Raw genomic sequence first — 16,322 nt, forward strand, 5'->3', positions numbered from 1 at the left:
ATGTGTTGTGTTGTGACTAGCACGGATATGTGTGCTACGTGATGAATGACCCAGCATTCAAACATCACCCTTTTAAAAGTTACTTTGTGATCTTTTTTAGTCTTAAAAATCATTTCTCTGGTTAAAAAAGAAAGAAAAGAAAACAAACACATTTTCCCTGATGCTAAAAAAATAACATGTTCATAATGGACAAGCTGGAAAATACAAAGAAGAGGAAAATCACCCAGAGATAATCACTGTTGACATTTTGATGCATTGCCTCCAAGGCTTTTTTCTGGATGTACATGTATGTAGCTTTTTCTTAGAAGTAGTAGAATATGGCATCTAGTTGTATTTTATTTATCAGTAGACTACTGTATCCAGATTTATTTTCCCATGTCATTAGATATTCTTGGAAAACATTCAATAGCTGCATATTATTTCTGTACTGTATGGATGGGCTATAATTTATTTACTCTATTCTCTTATAGGAAACAATATAATTAATACTACAGTGAACATCCTCATAGCCGAATCCTTCCATTTTTCTTTTGAACTTGAGTTGATGGATTTTGGTTCGTATCCCAGACATACAGGCCAAAGGAGTGAGAGGGAAAATAGTCAATCTAGGGTTTTCAGCCCATGAATGACCAAATCAACAAATGCACAACTGATTGAATTGTTTGAGAAGTTGGTCATTAAGACAACAGAGAAAAACCATTTCGATCTCAAGGTGGTTTGTAGTCAGTGCCTAAAAACAGGCGCATTCTCTGAGACCAACTTCACCCATCATCTGTGTTTGAATAAACTCTAGTCTCTGGGGTCTTTGCTGACATCCCTGAACGCCTGTACCCCCAGTCTCCAGCTTCTGCAGTCTTATCCTGGCAAGCTAGGGCTCTGGGCCCCCCTGGGAATGCAGAAGCCCTCCCAGGGGTCACTACTCACAGAATCACCCCCTAACTATGGACGGTGTTTCCTCCTGCTGGAGTGCTGAATTTCAGGTTGTGGCTAATGATTCTTTTTCCTTTTAATCAGTATCTTTTTTTTTTCCTGACTAAAAAAAGACAATGTACTAATTCCAGGAAATTTGAGAACCCCAGCAAACTTTAAAGAGAAGACAATAAATGTCACCATGGTTCCACCATCTATTTAAAAGTGCTTTTTAGGGTACAGCATGTGAGCATTAGGGCGCAGTGGTTAAGAACTTGGGCTCTGAATCCAGACCAAATGCCATTGCTTACCAGCTGTGTGACCCTAGGCAATTTACTTGAACTTTCTGTGCTTCAGTTTCTTCATTTGTAAAAGGATTTTATTTAAACTTTTGATATTTTATTTATCATGGATTTTTGCATTGATTTAAAAAAATAGCACATTAAAATCTTTATTATTTTTAACTAAAAGTTATTGGGGTGACAATGGTTAGTAAAATTACATAGTTTTCAAGTGTACAATTTGTAATACATCATCTATATAACACATTGTGTGTTCACCACCCAGAGAGAGTTCTCCTTCCATCACTATATATTTGACCCCATTTACCTTGTTCTACCACCCAAAATCTTTACTTTGATGACTGAGATTTTTGGTACCTCTTAAATTTTGCACTTGCGTTGTTCATGTATTTGCCCTGGGGACTGCCAGCAAGATCCAGGCCAGAATAGCCTTGCAATCTCCCCTCCTGGGCGTCGCTCCCCTCTCCTAGGCTTCAGTCCAGCTACTGACCTCTGGGCCTGACCTCTGCCCTCCACAGCCTTCTTTTGGGTCAGGAAGGGTTAACACGATAGAGTGGGCCAGGCCACCCTGGAGAGAAAGGCTGTTTGCTGTGGGTCTCCCAAGCAACCTGATTAACATTCAGAAAGATGCAAATTGAGGCAATCCTGCTGTTTTAGAAGAACTTAATATGTTTTTTTAAAAAGATAGGGTGAAAAGGCAGAAATTGCAGGAAATTATATATTGCAGAAGCTGCTTTATCTTCGCAGCAGTTGATTCCAGAGATGCTTCTGGTTTGGGAATAGCATTTCCCCGTGCTCACAGAGCCCCTCCCGCAGGGCAAGGCTGCCAAACAGCGGCATCTCTGATCCTCAGCCAGAATTCGCTGCTCCCTAATTCTGCTGGGACAGACCGTCTTATTGCTGGTTTCCTGCTATATGGGGTCACACATATATCAAGGGTTGATCCATTCCCTGACCCTCATTTAAGGGGAACAGTTGAAGCCTTGTTCATACGACTGCTGACATTACTCAGAACCTCCTTCAGAAGCTCAGTCCCCAGACAACTAACTACGGGTCCCTGGTCTCAGGGACTCCCCATGGTATGTGCACCCATGGGGGGTGGGAAAGCTTGCTCTGTTTTATCCCCATGGATTCGACAGTCACACAACAATACAGATTATCATAATGGGCTTTTGGCGAATGTTCCAGGTTCTAGATTGTGGTAGGGAGGGCATATCAGGTTGGACAACAAAATAAGCCCCCAGCAGTACCTCATGTACTTGCCGTCAGCGGGAAATGAGGTTTGGCTCACGGTGGATTTTTCCAGTAAGCTGAATTTCAGAGCCAGTCTTTTTTTTTAAACTAGTTTGCATGGAGGAGGTCTTTCTAAAATGGATTTCACACTTCTCTGACTTCTCAAATGGAGACTACAGAACATAATTAAACTTACCTGGTGATACGAGGTCATCATTTGGAATCTCAGTTATTAATCTCTGGAGCCAGACTGTCTCGTTCCAATCCCAGCTTCTCTTCTGCCTAGATGTGTGCTTCTGGCAAGGGGGTTAATCACTCTGTGCCTCAGTTTCCTCATCTTTGAAATAGGAATAATTCTACCTACCTCATGGGGTTATTGAGAGGCTTCAGTGAACTAATAGATGTAAGAATAGTGCCTGGCACATAATAGGTAGAACCGAATTGCATTAGCATTTTTGTAGGTGAACGCTGGCAGTTTCATATGGTCCAGTCCAGTGGAGAATGGAACTGTGTAAGTGTTGGCTCCTATTCTTACAGCTGCTCTGCCCTGGGCACTGTGGACTGGTACTTAACATATGCCATCTCTTGTAGTCTTCCCAGCAGGCGCACAGGGCGTTATTACTCTGTTTATTAGAGACTGTCAAGACTTCGGCTAAGTGGCTTGCCTCAGGCCGCTCAGCTGGTAGGTGGCAGAGCTGGAATTCCAAGCAGGGGGCCTTGGCTCTTCTGTATTATTCCCTCTGTCAGGTGCTGTGCTGGGACAGTGGCCCTCCCAGTGGGGCACTGAACGGCCCTGGAAGCATTGTCTATTAAGTTCTACATTCATTTCGTTCCCTAATATTTCGACCCCCTTCCTGATCTTGCAGGGCCCTGAGGGATTCTCCTACGATGCAAAAAAATAAGAGCGTTTGCCCCCGCATTTCGTGGCATCTGTTTTGGTTGTTTCAAATATATGTTTTTATTTGATAGTGCAGGTTGTTGTGTGTGGCTCACCTATATTCATTTAGGTACCGGTGTCACACAGGTGACCTCCAGATGTGTGGGGTCACATCTGGAGACACAACTGAGCCATGTCCTGGGGAGGCTGGAGGAGCCCTGGAGTCACAGACTGTCCCGAGTGCAAGCCTCCCCAGCTGCTTCCCCTGTCCCAGTATGCCCCCCCATGACGTTGCCACTGAAGCCTAAACTTCCCGGCGTACAGGGACAGTGGCGGACATCCTGTCTAGCACGACACTACAGACGAGGAAACTGCAGCTCAGAGAGCTTGAGGGATTGCTAGGACTCGGCAGAACAGAGCCCTGGCTTCCCTGCTCGGGCTGCCTCCACTGTTCTCCTCGGTGGAGTCTGACACTCTCTTAGTCGCTTCTGATGTCACTGCTGGTGCCTCCGTGGGGGGAAGAGAGGGCCAGCTTCAGAGGCTTGGGACCTATGCAACAGTCACACAGGGCCTGCTCTTGGTGTCACGCTCTGCTGTCACTGTCTTGAAATTTCTCAATACTTTTTGAACAAACGACCCCACATTTTCTCTTTCCACTGGGCCCCACTATTTATTGTCCCAGTGCTGGGAGAAGCCCACCAGGTCCCGGGCCTCTTCTCTGTTCTAAGCCATGGGGTGGAGCTTCCCAGGGAGGCATTTAAGCTGTTCCCTCCACCCAGCATGGGATGGGATTAGAACGTCTTCCTGGGGAGAGACAGGACTTAGAAGGCTAGAGATCTCTCTGGGAGGGTGAAGGGGGAAGTCCTGAAGTCCACTGTGGGTTACCCACTGTGTGACCATGGGCATTGACAACCTCTGAAAGCCTCAGTTTCCTCATCTGTAAACGGGGGAGAGTAACGGAGTTATTTCATATGGTTTTCTGCAGATTCAGTGAAATAATGTACATAAAGAGAAGGCTTTACCCTAGATGTCCTGCATCTAGTAAGTACTGAGCGAGTCAGCCATTCTCTTATCCCAGGTCAAAAGTCCTAGATTTCTCCAGAGGCCCTAAGATTCCTCAGGTTTCTAGGCCTTGGAAGCTGCCTGCCCAGCCTCCTTCTCCCTCTCATGCAGGCAACATGATAAAAGCCGTGGTTACCTGGGCACCGCCCCTCCCCAGAGCCCCCTTCAGGAGGCACTTCCATCCCAGGCTACGCAGAGTCCAGCCTCTCGCTGCCCATACACACCCAGAGTCTGAGGAAATCAGGGAAGTGGGCCCCCTGAACTGTAACATGCTCTTCTCTCTCCGGGAGGCAGAAGGTGTGCTGGTGGAGGCATGACTTTGAAAACAGTTCACACGTGTTGAATTTTGCTCTGCCAGTTACCAGCTGGTGATCTCGGGCAGGTTACTTAGCTTCTCTGAACCCCAGCTTCCTCATTAGTAAAAAGTGATAGAGGATTATTTTGAGGGCTAACTCTGATAAGAATGCACTGAGCTTAGGGCCTGGCCCACACAGGTGGTCTCTAATAAATGTTTGTTGAATGAATGGGTGAGTGAATGGACGGGTGCCCTGTATTTGCCATTGTCAGATGTCCATGAAGGGAGGCGTGAGAGATGGTGGAAGTGGGGGTGGGGCAGGGACAAAGGCCACACACACTGTGCTGGGAGGAGGGGAGAAGTGTCCGTATAATAGTAGTTTGCATGCGCATAGCACTTAGTGTGCACCGTACACTGTTCTCAGCACCGTATTCGTATTAACTCATTTCATCCTCACAACAAACGTATGAGGTAGGCACTGCCAGTACCACCGTTTTACAGATGAGGAAACTGAGCACAGAGAGGATAAGTGACTTGCCCTAGGTCACACAGCTAGTAAGAGATGCAGCCTGGCTCCAGCGACCATATACCACACGCCCCTACCCGACCTTTGACGATGTCCTTCAAACTTGGAGGCTGCATCTTTCTCTCTGCCACCATTTTGGTCCTCACTGGGTTGTAGGACACTGATTTCAAGAGACCCTCTTTTTCACTGAGAGGAGGGGGTAGCATGAGAAAGCTGACTGACTTCCCCACAGGCCCTGGCCCTTGAGGGCAAACCAGGCCCTGGGGACTACAGGACAGAGCCCTGAGCTCTGGCCATTGGCAGCTGATTTGTCAGGATGCAAAACTTTCAGGTTCAAGAGGCCACATGGGGGTAGGTGGAGAGGAGGACATATGGGCATCTCTGCCCAGTGCCCAGTCGGCCACAGTGAGCTTAGGAGCTGGGTGCCATGTGGGGGGAGGAGTCCGGTGGTCCTCACTTGGCCCTGAGTACCTTCTTTGTGCTCTTGGGCTGCGTGTGGGGTCAGGCGGGGCCATGAACCCATCAGGGGAGTCATAAACCCAGGGCTTTGTTTGGTGAACTTGGGGGAGTCACGCCCCGCTCTGAGCCTCAGGCTTCTCAGCTGTAGAATGGGTCATGGTCCCAGCCATATCTACCTTAGAGAGTTGGGTGGGCCTCTCTTGAGTTGAGGGAGGGGGGTGAAAGTGATGCCTAAACTTGCATGTCCTCTAGGAACCATGCACATGTGTAAGGGAGTGAGGCGATTGGGCAGAGCGAGGGCTTTCGGGTTGGCAGGACAAGCTCAGAGTGGCCTTGGTCCCTTCACCTCTCTAAGCCACTCAGATTAGTGAAATCATGTGCGTTACCACTGACCACGTGGGTGCGACGTGCCTGCTCTCTGCTAAGCACTTTACACACTTGCTCTCATCTCGCCCGCACAACGGCCCTCTGAGGTGTGTACTGTAATCAGCCCCATGTTACAGAAGGGAAACTGAGGCTCCGAGGTCACACAGCTAGAAAGTAACAGAGCCAGGACTCAAATGGAAGCAGCCTGCTCCAGAATGCATCTGCTTCAATGCAGACTGCTCAGCTAGACCTGCCAGTGGGGTCATTTGATGAAATGAAACCCTGCTGTTAGCCCAGGGCCTGGCCCGTAGTAGATGCTGGGCAAACGTAAAGTGCTGCCCTCTCTAACCGGCTTGGTGCCTGGCGTTCTATTTGTCAGGCCCTGGGGCTGTGTTTCCACAAGGATTGGGATGCCCTCCAGCCATCTCCTACCTCATCCCTCTATTCTCCCTCCCTTCCATCAGGATGTCTCCACGATGCAGTTCTGTGCCAACAAGCTGGATAAGAAAGATTTCTTTGGGAAGTCCGACCCCTTCTTGGTGTTCTACAGAAGCAACGAGGATGGAACGTGAGTTCCCTGGCAATAATTCACCCCCTTTCTGGGGTCCCGGATGGATGGGTGTGGCAGCTTGCCAGCAGGGTGGCTTGAGACCACCTCCCCCTGCGCTGCCCTGGGGCTCCTGCTCTAGGGAGGACAGGGGATCAGGAAGGAAGTCAGGGCTCCGAGGTGCTGCCCTGGCCTATGGTGGGCCCGGGGAGGGTGGGGCAACCTAAGCCGGCAGTGCCACTGAGGGCCTCAGCAATGGTGGGTGCTAGGTATGTTGGAGGTGGGGGGAGTGGACGAAAACAGGGCTAGGGCGGGAACGAGGGCCCCTCTGATCGTCCTTTCTTTCTTCCACACAAATCAGCCTGTATCTCCAAGCATAGTCCTCCTCCACCCACAGCCCTCTGAACACCCCATTGCTGCGTGTCCCCCCACTACGGCACATAGGGCCTGGCAAATCTGGACCCCTTTCCCCACCCAGCCCCATACCTCACCATAGGCTCCATTCAAAACTCTGCATGTCTTCGAAGCCCCATCTCCTCCTCTCCTCTTCTAATCTAGAAGCCACCCACCATGTGTCGGAAACACAACATGTTGGCAAATGTAGGTCAGTGATGTTTACAGAGGGACAGATTCCAAGCTGAGGATGGGGGACCTGTGTTCTCTGCACCAGCCCACTGTGTGACCCCAGGCAGTCATGCCCCCTCTCTGGGCCTGTTTTCTCATCAGTAGAATGAACCAATTGGATTAGGTGGTCTCCACAGTCTCTTTAAGCCCCAGAGCTCTGGGAGGCTGTGACCACTTATGGCTGGGATTCTGCAGAATCAGGAAGTGATGGGGCCAGGGAGGTTAATTAGAAAAACAGCTGCTAGAGAAGGGGAATGTGGAAGGTTCTGAAGGAGAGGAAGAAAATGGGTCCACAGGGGAGGAGCAGGGAAGCATAACAGGCTAGAGAAAAGGCAAGTGTAAAGCAAGTGTGCCCTGAGCAGACGCAGAAAGTTCTCTGCCAGGTTCCTCTTGATTCTGAAATTCTGGGTGTCTGTGTGTGTGTGTGTGTGTGTGTGTGTGTGTGTGTGTGTGTGTGTGTGTTGGGGGGCAGGGGAGTGGCAGGGAGGAGGTGCGTTTCAGTTCAAGGGAAAACTGATTTTTAAACCTGAATGTACAAAAACAAGGGAAATTAGGTACGCTCATTTGCATAACAAAAGGATTCTTTGTCTCACCAAAGGACTCCCAGCAGAATTTCTTTAAATAATTCTTGTTGACTTTGACTTGACTGGAGGGAAGGAGGGAAAGGCCTGCAGTTCTAGGTGTCCATGGCAATGTCCACAACAGGTCACTTCCAGAGAAGCAATGCCAGGTCACCTGGGCTTGTCTACAAGTGGGAGCCCGCTGGCCAGGAGGAGGGAGGGATTAGGGTTTGGGAGCAGGAAAGGGGTGTGTTGCAAAAAGTGTTTGCCCATGATTGTTCTAGCAGAGAGATGTGTAGGATGGATGGGGAGGGGGCGGGGAAGAGGGAGAGACTGGTGACTGACACGTGAACAGGTGGGAGGTGCTGAGCCCCGGGCAAGCTGTGCTGGGAGAATGCAGGGGAGCAAGGGGGAGCGGAGGATGGGGGCAAAGGGCCATAGTGGAGACCTCACTCAGCAGGACATGGTCACAGCCTCCTCCCTGGTAGTGGAGCTGTGGGGAACCCTAACTGTTGAAGATGTCAAAAGAGCTGATGGTGGTGTGCGATGGGAGTTTATCTGGGGGCGAGTTTCACCTGAAGCACAGGCTGAATCTCTCCAGCGGGGACACCCAGGGCAGCGCAGAAACCCATCCATAGGTCCCCTGAGAGGTGGGCCAGTGAGCAGGCACCTGCGAAGGGGCAGGTGCACAGGTCAGAGGCTGAGCTGGTGAGAGCAGAGTGATCAGTCACCCAGGGTGTGAGGAGAAGAGTGGAAGGTTTGGGGACACCGCCAGTTAGGAGGAAGAGGATGGGAGGAAGGTCAGTGAGGGTACCAGGGGAGTGAAATATCACACCTGCCATGCCAGGAGGGAAAGGGACGGAAGCATCCACAGGTGCCCACGGTGCTCCTGGCACTGTGCCTCCCTCGTCTTACTCAATCCAGTCACTGGCCTGGGAGTAAGCGTGTGATGGTGGGGAGCCGGCTCCACCATGCTGCCTGCTGGGCCGGCCACGTGCTGCCGATTACCAACTTGTGTAACTCAGGCAAGTCTCTCGCAGTGGAACTTTCTGGGATGAAGGAATGTTCTGTATCTCGCTGTCCAGTATGCTCATCAAGAGGCACATGTGGCTGTGGAGCCCTTGAAATGCGGCCAGTGTGACAGAGGTGCTGTGTTTTACATTTCATTTCATTTTAGTTAATTTAAATGGAAGTAGGCTCCTTCTGGACGTGCCGCTAAAGCTGTGAGCTGGGGTTTCGTGGTGTGCACTTGGGGGTAATCCTCACACCTCGCTCGCTGGCAGCAGCAGCTCACAGGGTTGCTGTGAGGATTAAGGAGTTAATACGGGTAATTAGAACGGGCCCCATTTTACAGTGAGAGGGGAGCTCAAAGAGAGAAAGTCATTTCCTCAGGGTGGCCCAGCTGGTGAATAGCGGCTCTGGGACGGGGCCCACATTTGTCTGGCCCCAGTGGTTAACGCTTTCCCACGCCAGCTCTGAGTTTGTGTCAAAATGGATTGAGTGGAGTGGTGAGATGACGGCAAGGACCATTTCCACAGTAGGGCCTGGTCCCCCACGGCAAGTGCAGCAGGAAGTTGAAGGGCCTGTGGATTTGGTGTGTGTGTGGAGGTGGGGATCGGGGAGCGTAAAGAAAGCAGTTTCAGGCACGAGTCTGAAGCAGAAACCAGACTACACGGGGCTCAGGAATAAACAAGTAGGGAAGAAATCAGGCTCACCGCTTAGAAGACCTGGTCGGGAAGTTTGGCTGGCAGGGAGAGGAGACAGAGAAGGCAGTGGTTCCAAAGGGATGGAGAGGTTGGAGGGTCCACGCAGATGTGTGTGACTGTTTTGGGGGTGGGGGGAGGCTCTGAGTGGTTAGGGCTCCTGATTCTCCCTTCTGCCTCCTCTTCCTGCCCCACATGCCTGCCCCAGCCATGGGCAGCTGTGGCCCCTCCTTTCTCTGTCCTATTCCTGTCGTCATCACCAGCTCTGGGTGTGTGGGGAGGTCTCCCACATGTATTTCTACACTCCAGTGGGTGGGCGAGAAGGAGCAGAGAAGAGAAATGCTGAGCCTCAGTGACAGAAATGACATTTTGACTTGAAAATTGCCAGAAAAGAAATGGCACAGGCTGTGTGGGCACAGGCGGAGCCCGGGCACCTTCCTGGGTGACCTTTCCAAGCCCGGAGATGGATGCTAGGAAATCTCAGGGGGACGGACCTCTGGCCCCAGCTCTACTCTGGCTCCCAGCTAACCCTCTGTATGGTCGGGGCAGGCTTCCAGGATGGGGCCAGCCAGGCATGGTGTGGGGAATGGCCAGGGACTCTGGTTGGGGGCCCAGCTGGGATAAGCCAATTACGCACTTTTACTTTGCAAAGCAAGCTGATGGATTCAGACTGGAAAAGCTGAAAGGGTCTTAGAGCTCATCCCAGCCGGGGGCTTTCATTCTCTGGCTTGAAATGCCAGGGAAAGCTATGGAAAGTCTCCTCTGAGAAATACAATTATTCATTAATTAAAAAAAAAAAGTATTTAGTGAATGTTTGCTAAATGCCGGGCACTGTTTTGGCCACTAGAGATATACCAGTGATCAAAGAAGACAAAACCCTTGCCCTTATGGAGCCTACATTTTAGTGACAGACCATAAAATAAATAAGGAGAAAAATAGACTATGTGAAATGTCAAACAGTGACAGGTGAAATGTAAAAACAATATGGAAGGGGACCAGGGATGTCAGTGTCAGGGGGCCAGAGGGTTGTAAGTTTTAGATAAGGTGCTCAGGGCAGGTACTCATGTCAAAGAGGTGACATTTTAGTAAAGACTGGCAGGAAGTGAGAAGGTGACCCATGAACATGGAAATCCGGGGAGAGTGCTGCCGTAAAGGGAACAGCAAGCATACGAAACTCAAGACACTCGATTTCACTGACAGGTTCAGGGGTTCATGGACCACTAAGGCTCATCCACCAACCCCCTGGGTTTGGAGGAAAGAGGCCTGGGCTTGGGTAGGCTTGCTCAAGGTCACACAGAGAACAGGCCCCAGAACCAGAGCCTCCTGACCCCACCCCCACCCCCACCCCCACCCATGCAGGAAGCCTCTCTGCAGCATCACCAGGAAATGACCATCTGGTTTCTGCATGGATGCTGCTAGTGACAGGCAGCTCATTACCTCATGAAGCCATGCTTTCCACTGTCTGGCAACTGCATAGATTAATCAACTGGCCCCGCTGTTGACCTGGATTCTGCCTCCCTTGGGTTGGGGCCTGACACCTTCCCTCTCTTCTTCACCAGGTTCACCATTTGCCACAAGACTGAGGTCATGAAGAACACCCTAAACCCAGTCTGGCAAACTTTCTCCATTCCTGTTCGAGCGCTGTGCAATGGGGACTATGACCGGTGAGCTGACAGAATGTCCCTCCCAAGCGCAGATGCAGGAGGCGTGGTTTGCACTGGTGTGGGCAGTGCCCTCAGTGTGAGCACAGCCTCCTGGGGCTGTGTGCCACGGCCCTGCACAGGGTGGGACTCGGTGAGCCTCCCCGGCCCTCCCTTCCCCTCCCCTCTGCCTTTATCTCCTCGAAGCCTCCACCACCTCTTTCCTCCCAGTGTGGCATCCCTATTGGTGGGAACCTCCCCAGGCTGGGGGGATGGGAGGTGCCTGGAATTCCATCCCCAGTGGGGATGGGTGTTGGGGTGTCTTGGCTTGGAGTTCAGCAGCCTGGCTTTTCATTGTTCCCACTGGAGAGGGAGGTGGGGGCTGGATACAGCACTACGTAAGGCATGCAGAGGGGGCCTGGTCCCCAGCTCTTGGCAGATGGACTCTGGGGAATCAGGACCCCAAGATACTCTCTGCCAGCCAAGTTGCCATAGATGGGGGTGAGGGGTGGGATACAGAGAGTTTGTGGAACTTTTTGATGCGAGACGGCCTCCTCTTATTATATGTTAGCTGTCATCGTCCTCACCTTATGAGTGTAGATTGTTGAGTGTCAATACACCTGGTTTCTGTTCAGCTCTGTGGCTAAAAAGTACTGTCAATCTGGGCAAACTTTGACTTGCCTGAGCCTCAGTTTCCCTGTCTGTAAAATGGATATTTAAACGTCTTCCTACCTTATAGGGCTGCTTCGAAGCTCACATGACATACCCTACACAAGAAGGCTTTGGTGTGCACAAATTATGTACCAAAGTCAGTGTTTCATCTACAAATGTTCCTGCCTCCCCACCATGTGCCTGCCGCTCACTGCTCTGGATGCTGGCAAGTCAGCAGGGAGCAAAACACATGGCCTTTACCCTTCACCCAACCTCGTGGAGTTCACATCTAGTGGGGGAGGCAGACATTAATCCACTAATCACACAAAGAAACATACACTTACAAAGTATGGTAAGTGCCAGGGGACTGGGGGTTACGGAAGACGGGAGCTGTACGGTGGTGTTGGTCTGTGTTTAGTCCTAAGAACCCAGCCTATTTCCTGGTGATTGCTGTAGCCGGTGGACGAGCTAGCAGGGGTTCACGGGTAGGGCTGCCTGGGCAGCGTTGAGGAAGCTGGGCCTCTGCCAGCCACTGCGACAGGAACACTGGGGCGTCCTGGCTGGTGGCACTGGCATGGGCTCTCAGGGACCTGCTCTCCGTGGCAACTGACAGGGTATGAGAGGTGGGGTGAGGGGGCGGAAAGGAGCAGATGACTGGTCTCCAGGCAGCCCTGGCTCCCTCCATGTTAGGCTGCTCGTCCAGGACATGAGGTGGCACCTTTTTCTGGCTGGGACAGAAAAGGCACAATCTATTCCACAGGTGGTCATTGAGTACCTACTATGTGCTCAGCATTGCACTTCCAGCTGTGCAGCATTCAAGGGAATGTATCCTCATTTCCAGCTTCAGGCAGTTTGTAGTCTGACCACATGTGCACACATGTATTTCAGATAGTTAAGTAATGGGGTAAAATGAGACCAGAGACAAAAGTGGGCATTGTAGCCAAATGGACCTGTTACGTGTCTGGCCCGGTCCTGGGGCTTCTGGAGTGGGGGGAGTGGGACGACAGAGGGGTTGGGACAGTAGAGTGTAAAGGGGACTCAGGGAGGGCTGCAGGATCAGTTCTTGGAGACAGAGGCGTAGAAAGAATGGTTGGGATAGAGAGAGATGGAAGGGAAGGGAGGGGAAATTCAAGGTTGGAGAATGGGAGAGCACGGCAGTTCAAGTCTTATGGGGTGGAAGGAATTGGGATCTCCAGCCCCACTGCCCAGACTGTTAGGAGTCCAGCTGACCCCTCACAACGCTGCATCCCTAGGGAGGGGCTTCCAGGGTCTCAGAACCCAGCCTCGTCAGGGATGGCGAGGAGGCCAGCCAGGGGCCTGGGTTCACTGTTCAGCCATTGGAGGAGGTGAGGGTACAGGTGGTAGGGAGAGCCCAGGCAGGCTCCCATCCCCCCTGCCAGGCTGAACCCCTGACTAGTCTCCCTCCAGGCTGGCTGGGCAGCTCAGCCGTTCTCTACGGCTGGGAACAGACTGACCGTAACATGATTGACAGCAGGATTAATGGAGGGGGCCGGGCGTGTCACACTGGCTTGGTAAAAATGAGCAGGCTGTCCTGTGTGGAGCCCTAGGGGAACCCACATACCCAACAGCCCTAGGAAGTGCAGGCGTCTGGGAGGCCCTCTCAGGGCGGGAGCTGGGGGGTCGGTGGGCTTGTGCAGGAAAAGGATGAAGGCACCTCTTAAAGCCTCACAGAACACATTCAGTTGAATCCAGCAGCCGTGTCTTCCATGCCAGCCAGGCTCCCGGCACCATGTTGGGAGCTGTGGGCATACTGAGCTGTCAGACCCAAGCCTCCCTCTTAAATTGTTCCCAGGCCAGAGTGGGAGACAAATAATAATAGCAGAGCCTCCTGTAGCACGTCTGTGGTAATGTATATATACGAACAAAATGATTCCTCTTCACAATTAGTACCACCTCTGAAAAAGGTACTGACACTATCCCCACTTTACAGGTAAGGAAACTGAGGCCCAGAGAGGTGAAGTAACTCACCCAGTGTCTTCCTGCCAGCCACTGCTAGAACCAGGATTTGGACCCAGGTGGCTGGCTCTAGAATCTGTGTTTTCACTTCAATGCTCTGTTGACAAATGACCGAGACAGGTTGTGAGTGGGGTGTGTTTGGAGGGGGGCTCTGTGAGAGGCTGGCTCAGGGGCACGGGCGAGGCAGGTCTGCTCTGAGACTGGAGGTGGAAGGAGCAAAAGGCCTTGACATCTGCCTGGATATGGGAGTGAAAGAGACGGAGAGATCGTTAGAGTTTGGAGCTTGTGGGACAAGAGAAGATGATGATACACCGATAGGACTGAGAAGTGTGATGGAGCCAGAGGAGGTAGCTGTGGGACTGGCACAGCCGTGCTCTGCTGAGGAGAGACGAGGACAGAGGTCGGGGAGTCTGGGGGGGGGGGGGTCTGGCAGAGGTCAGGGGTGCGAGGCCCTGTGGGGGATGCCACAGGTCAGAGGCAGAGAAAGAAGAGGAGATGGTCAGAGAGATAGGAGGGGACCAAGAGAGGGCAGCCCTGATCAGGGGCTGAGAGGGGAGTTCAAACAGAAGTATCACCTACTCTGGTGAAAAAGTGCCAGGAGGGTGAGAAGGAGGGATCTGCTGAGAAGGGGCAGTTTTCTTGGAATGATGGGGGTGGAAATCAGTTCATATTATTAAGGTTACTGAGTGATATTGGCCAAATTGTGTCCTAACTGGTTTGAATACATTATCTTATTTTGTGAATTTAAATTTCACAGTAACCCTAGAAGGTGGGTACTGGTGACATGCCCATTTCACAGATGGGGAAACCGAGGACCAGAGATTATGTAACTTGCCACGCAAGGAGAAGGTACATTTATCCTTTCCAGCAGTTCCCTCTGGGCTGGTCCTCAGGTTTCAGGTGCCCCTTCATTCGTGTCTCCAGTCCCCACGAGGCCAAACCCAAGCGATCTAGCTGAGCAGGGCTGGAGTCAGAGGAAATGGCATCAGGATCAGAGCCGGTCCAGCCCTCCAGTGGGGTGAAGTGGGATGATAACAAGAAGCACTTCCCCTGCCTTCCCTGAAGTCCTCCTACTCTCTCCTTAACCATTCTGTCCCTTGAGGATTTGTCCCCATTAAACCAGATTCCCCGTGATTGGGCTGCTGTCAGTCATTCACTCACACCTTGATGTTGAATGACTGGATTTTAAGAAGGTGTTAAGGCTACTGGATCCTCCCCCAGAGAGAGCACTGGGTGCTCTCACATCTCTAAAACATCACACTTCTGTCTGCCCCTGGAAGAACCAGTTGCTTCTCCTTTGAACCCCATCACCCGCTGAAGACCAGGAGGGGCCAGGCCAGTATGTGGGACCTCCACGAGGGGTGCCTTATCATCGCAGCTCACCCCTGCAGAACGAGCTCAGGCAGAGGAGGTGAAGCCACTGTATTGCAGCCTGGGGGTGCACAGAGCCCCACCATCCAATGGCGCTGCCTGCCCCTGGGAGTGTAGAACTGACTGTCAGTTTAGGGTGAACCCCTCAGGGCCTGTCAGCCTTCGGGACTTGTAAGCGGCAGCGAAATGTACTTCCTCCTCTTGCCTAAATGAGAGGCTCATTTAGGAGGCAGTCCTGCAGCTTGGCTCAGAGGAGACTGTAAGTGGTGCTGCTGGGGATGCTGGGAGGGAAGCCTGGCATCTGCCAGTGTCCCTCATGCCTGCTGGTCTGCTGAGGCTCACATATGCCCAGCCCTGTCACTCTGGCCCAGGCGTCCAGAGACTTACAAGACACTGGCTCCCACCCCGAGGCTTGGCATTGCTACTGACCAGCTGTGTGACTTGGGGAAAGGCACACACTCTGGACCTCCCTTTGTAATTTGGGGGAAGGAGGGTATGGTTACTGTGTGGCCCACTTCACAAGGTTGATAGGAGATCTTAGTCAGCCAGCAGATACTTAAGAATACTCTTTATATTACCTAATATATGCTAGACACTGTTCTCAAAGCTCAAGAGGTAGCAGTGAACAAAATAAAAATGTCTGGTCTCGTGGATCTGACATTTTTGTGGTGAATGAGAATTGTTTGGGAGACAGGAGCTTGCAAAAAAGGCTTGAGTGTTTTAGATGGAACAGAACGACATGTGTCCAGTGCGGACTGTGGGAACGATGTACTTGACTTGTCACAGAAGCTCCCAAGTGAGTGCAATGGTACCGTTTACAGAGGCGTAGCAGAGTGTCCCTAGCCGCTTGCATGAGGCCACACAGCTGGTAGCTGGAGAGCTGGGGCTGCCACCCAGGGCTGCCTGTCCCACAGCCCATGTCTTCCCTGGCCACCTCACTGCATCCCAAACTAGGGGCCCCATGTCCTGAGCCTTTTTATGCCAATTTGATGTTCATTTTGTGGGCAACAGAGGCCCATTTCATTGTCCCACACCCAGGAGCCCCTTCTCTTGGGTACTGTCCCCGGAAGTCACAGTTGGTCTGACATGAGCCTTTGTTGGGCCTATGCTAAGGGGTTGGGAGCCAAGGCTTGCAGACCACAAGGGGCACATGAGGTGACCTGGGGCAACTGCCAGGGATGGACAGTGACAAAACTGTCAGCAGAGTAGTCACAGTTGTG

At 51.7% G+C, this 16,322-nt stretch overlaps 1 protein-coding gene across 1 annotated transcript in view; it reads left to right on the plus strand.

Annotated features, from left to right (window-relative positions):
* The window catches only part of CPNE5 (copine 5), a 90,170-nt gene that overhangs the window by 50,341 nt on the left and 23,507 nt on the right, over positions 1–16,322 (plus strand). Inside the window, exons 10-11 of the mRNA XM_088796334.1 lie at positions 6,494–6,597; positions 11,023–11,127. Coding sequence (XP_088652460.1) covers positions 6,494–6,597; positions 11,023–11,127 — 209 coding nt within the window. The remainder of the gene's footprint in view (positions 1–6,493; positions 6,598–11,022; positions 11,128–16,322) is intronic.

The sequence above is a fragment of the Rhinolophus sinicus genome, chromosome 2 (genome assembly GCF_057876585.1).
Source record: "Rhinolophus sinicus isolate RSI-liver-muscle chromosome 2, RSI-T2T, whole genome shotgun sequence".
NCBI lineage: Eukaryota > Metazoa > Chordata > Mammalia > Chiroptera > Rhinolophidae > Rhinolophus > Rhinolophus sinicus.